Below are 3,751 nucleotides of genomic sequence, written 5' to 3'. Positions count from 1 at the left end.
TACACACACATATAAGCAGTATGACATTTTTGGATAATTTAAATAAGTGAGAATTTGTTAAACTTTTTATTTTTACCAGTAGTTCTTTTTTTTTTTTTTAGTTCTTTTTTTTTTAAACTAATTAATTAACAAATATTTTACACCATTATTCATTTTGTGCATGGTATGCCAAATACAGGATCAGGAAAAGGAAAACTACCCAAAATAAACAGGCAACTATAAATCAAGACAGTTTGCAGGGGGAGGAAGGCAGAGGGATCATCACAGGTAGGGGAAGAGCACATGGGACTATGGTGATGGTGCTAGGTGAATTGGCGGTGAGAATCTGACAGGGACTACACCTGAAAGCAGAAAACATTGTACACAAATGAGTTTTTCTTCTGACCACCTGAATCTCTACAAATTCCACAGATTAAAAGGAGCTGGCGTAATGTATAAAAAAAGATAAAAGTCCAAAAATTAAAAAAAAAAAGGATAAGCTACATAAACTTTCATAATGCTATAAAGTCTGTGGATTTTCAGAATTTTAGATACCTTAACATTTCTGTAGTGTTTTAGGTAGTGTTTGTAGCAAGAGGTCATGGGCAGACAGTCCACCACAATGAGCCTCACACGAAATATTTGGGTCACTGCTACTTCACTGCCTCACTATCTCCTCAAAACAATTTTTCCCTCAGTAATATAGGAGATATTGAAAGAGATAATCCCTACATTACTTTTAAATTAAAAAGGTTTATGATTTCCTCAGTTTTGGTTTATACTCTTGAATAAGAATTAGCTTCACCTCATTCATCTTTTCTCTATGGCTTCCTTTACAAAACTAGGCTCTTGAGACATGGGGGTGGGGGGGTGGGACAGGCATGAGGGAAGAACAGATATAGGAAAATATAACTAATTTTCATATAAACATCACATCCAATTAAACATCTTTTGACAGGGCAGCAAAACCTGTGCACATGAACTTTTTCAGATTTTCACTAATTATTTTTAGATCTAAGGACTTAAGTATGAAAAATGGGCTTAAAACAACTTTCAGAAAAAAAAAAGAGGTAGATGTAGCTTTATATAAATTAAGTTTAGATTTTTTAAGATTAATTCTGCACACTGTAGGCCTAAATACAATAAAAACTAATTGAAAAATACAAGAAAGCCTTGTGGAGGTTTAGGCATTCTATTCTTTGATTTATCTAATATTCCAACTATCCAAATAAAAATCATTGTGCTTTCTGAACCTCTTTATTTCTATCACCAGTACTTGCTACTCAGTGCCTTTTTAAAATTCCCCCCTGTACAGTTTCTATCACTTTACAAGAGTTACTGTCGGCTATGGAGGTTGGGTACCCTTATTAGTTGAGAAATTCACTTTTCAAATGTGTCTTACAATGAAGTAACACACTCACATGTCTGCACCTGATTTATGAGAACAATGGAAACTCATTGTGCTAAATCTATGAATGCCAAGGGATAAAACTGATTTGAAATAGAAATTTTCTTAAAATGTTAATTCTGGGACATACAATTAAAGAGGGTTGAATGAGCCAAAGCAGATGACAAGTTTCTTTGTCTGTAAGAAGTGTTCTACTAAATGCTTACTCTACATTAAGTTATAATTTCTACAGTGTAATTACATCAAGGGGAAGGTTCCTGAATGCTAACTTTAAAATAAACATCAAGTGAGGGTCAATTTTTTTTTTAAGATTTATTTATTTATTCCTACAGAACTGGGGTACAGGCCAGAGATGAGGAGGGTGAGAGGATTCACCAGGAACAGCGTGGGGAGCAGAACAGGCAGATCAAGGAGGTACACTGCTGAGGGGAGCAGCAGGCAGGTCAGGAGAGGTCTGCCACGCCATGTGGTCACCTCCGGGGCAGGCGGGAATCGAACTCATGCGGAAGTGGCTTTAGTTTCTCAGTGCTGTGCTTTAACCACTGTGCCACTAGGGAGGGCCACCTCCTGTGTAATTTTTAAAGGACATACTTCTTTACTCCCATGATGAGAGCAATTCAGTGAATTAAAGTAGCCCCCTAAAGATAGTCTAGAATAACAAGCTTTAACAGCACAACTGCAAGAGAGAGATGAGATTTGTCAGTGTCAAGGTGAGGGACAAAACAAAAATAAGGCTCTGGTCTTTGACTATTTGTGTTCCTGAATATAAAATAGCTGTATGTGTTATTTCCTTGGCAGCAAAACTTGTACCTGGAAGGCACATCTTGGAGCACTGGTTTTATGTGATAATTTTTAGCATTATTATATTAAGTGGTAACTAGATGAAGAAGGTGCTTATTCCTAGTTTGGTAACACAGAAATGAATATAAGTTGTTTTTTTTTTTTAAATGAATATAAGTTTTTATTAAATCACAACTTCACAGTGAATCAATTTTAAAGTAGCTGATTTGTACTTCAGCTCTAGCCTAAATTCAGAGCATATACTACATTTCAGTAATTACAGAATATTTGAGTCAAACCTCCAATCTGAATTTCAACCTCAAATTCACTCTAATATTCTCTCAGCAATACTGAAAGGTGACTTGTCACAGTATTTAATCAAAATGGCAAATGTCACACTTACCACATGCTGCAACTCTGGTCTGTTTTCTAATTCTTCCACTACCTTTTTAATCTGATGGAAAAAGAAATTTTTAAACAGAGTTAAGAGAACACAAACACAGCTACAAAATGATCTGATAATCATCTCTATTCTTCATGGCAATAATGGTTCCAGACAGTCAGATACAGTAACACATAGGAAAAATAAAAGACACTCACTGAAATTTTATCTTCATTGTCCAAAAGCATGTCAACAGCTTTCTGAAATAGAAGCCACAGTCAATGAAATTTGCCATAAAAGACCAGACACAGTGTTTTAAAGATGCTAACACAGTTAAAGGTAGAGGGCTCATTTTCCATCCTTAGGCTGGCTTCAAATGGCCTTTAATTGAGATATTTACAAAAGCATGCATTTTAAAATGTCTCAACGTGCTTTGCATATTACTTACATGGTGTTTTGCCACAACTCACTAAATATAGAACATCTTGACTACACAGATAGCCAACATATTTTCACATTAATCTCAATAGTTACGGAGGCCATAGTCAGTACTACATAAGTGAGCTTTTCTTTTAAAAAATATTTTATTTATTTATTTATTTAGTTTTGCATAGAAGAACTATAGGTTAGAGATGCAAGGGGTGAGAGGACTTATCAGAAACAAAGTGAGGAGCAGTGGGCGAGACCGGAGAGGTGGGTCAGCTCCCTGACCAGGGATGGAACTTGGGGCACAGCAGTGGCAGCAGTGAGACTTAACTCCTAGGCTACCAGGAGGCCCCTAAAATGAACTTTTCTTTTTTTTCTCAAGTACCTCTTTTATTTCTGTAAAACAGGACATTATAAAACATCATATAATGAGTATATAAAACTATAAATTATTTCCTGCCACCTGCTTTACCTTCCCAGAGTCCCAAAGGCTCAATATTTTCTTATAGTTCCTCCAAGGTAATTTCTGTGCATGCATAAATAAAACCTTAGTTTTCTTAAGATTAGAAACTTTCCATTAAACAGACATAATGAATAAAATTAATTTATATTTTATATATTCAGCATACTATTCTTAGTGTCTTGTTTACTAAAAATTTGTTTTAAAAATCATTTTCTTTACACACACATATAAGCAGTATGACATTTTTGGATAATTTAAATAAGTGAGAATTTGTTAAACTTTTTATTTTTACCAGTAGTTTTTTTTTTTTTTT

At 34.7% G+C, this 3,751-nt stretch overlaps 1 protein-coding gene across 1 annotated transcript in view; it reads right to left on the bottom strand.

The window, feature by feature from the left end:
• Window positions 1-3,751, bottom strand: part of VPS41 (vacuolar protein sorting 41 homolog (S. cerevisiae)) — a 186,294-nt gene that overhangs the window by 30,074 nt on the left and 152,469 nt on the right. Inside the window, exons 20-21 of the mRNA XM_012720747.1 lie at window positions 2,768-2,809; window positions 2,571-2,621 (exon numbers count right to left, since the gene is read on the bottom strand). Of these exons, the coding sequence (XP_012576201.1) occupies window positions 2,571-2,621; window positions 2,768-2,809 (93 nt within the window). The remainder of the gene's footprint in view (window positions 1-2,570; window positions 2,622-2,767; window positions 2,810-3,751) is intronic.

Source organism: Condylura cristata, unplaced genomic scaffold, assembly GCF_000260355.1.
Source record: "Condylura cristata isolate star-nosed mole 26May11 unplaced genomic scaffold, ConCri1.0 scaffold00005, whole genome shotgun sequence".
In the NCBI taxonomy this organism is placed as follows: Eukaryota; Metazoa; Chordata; class Mammalia; order Eulipotyphla; family Talpidae; genus Condylura; species Condylura cristata.
The sequence above is the reverse complement of the archived record's forward strand: the minus strand, read 5'-3'. Positions and strand labels throughout refer to the sequence as shown.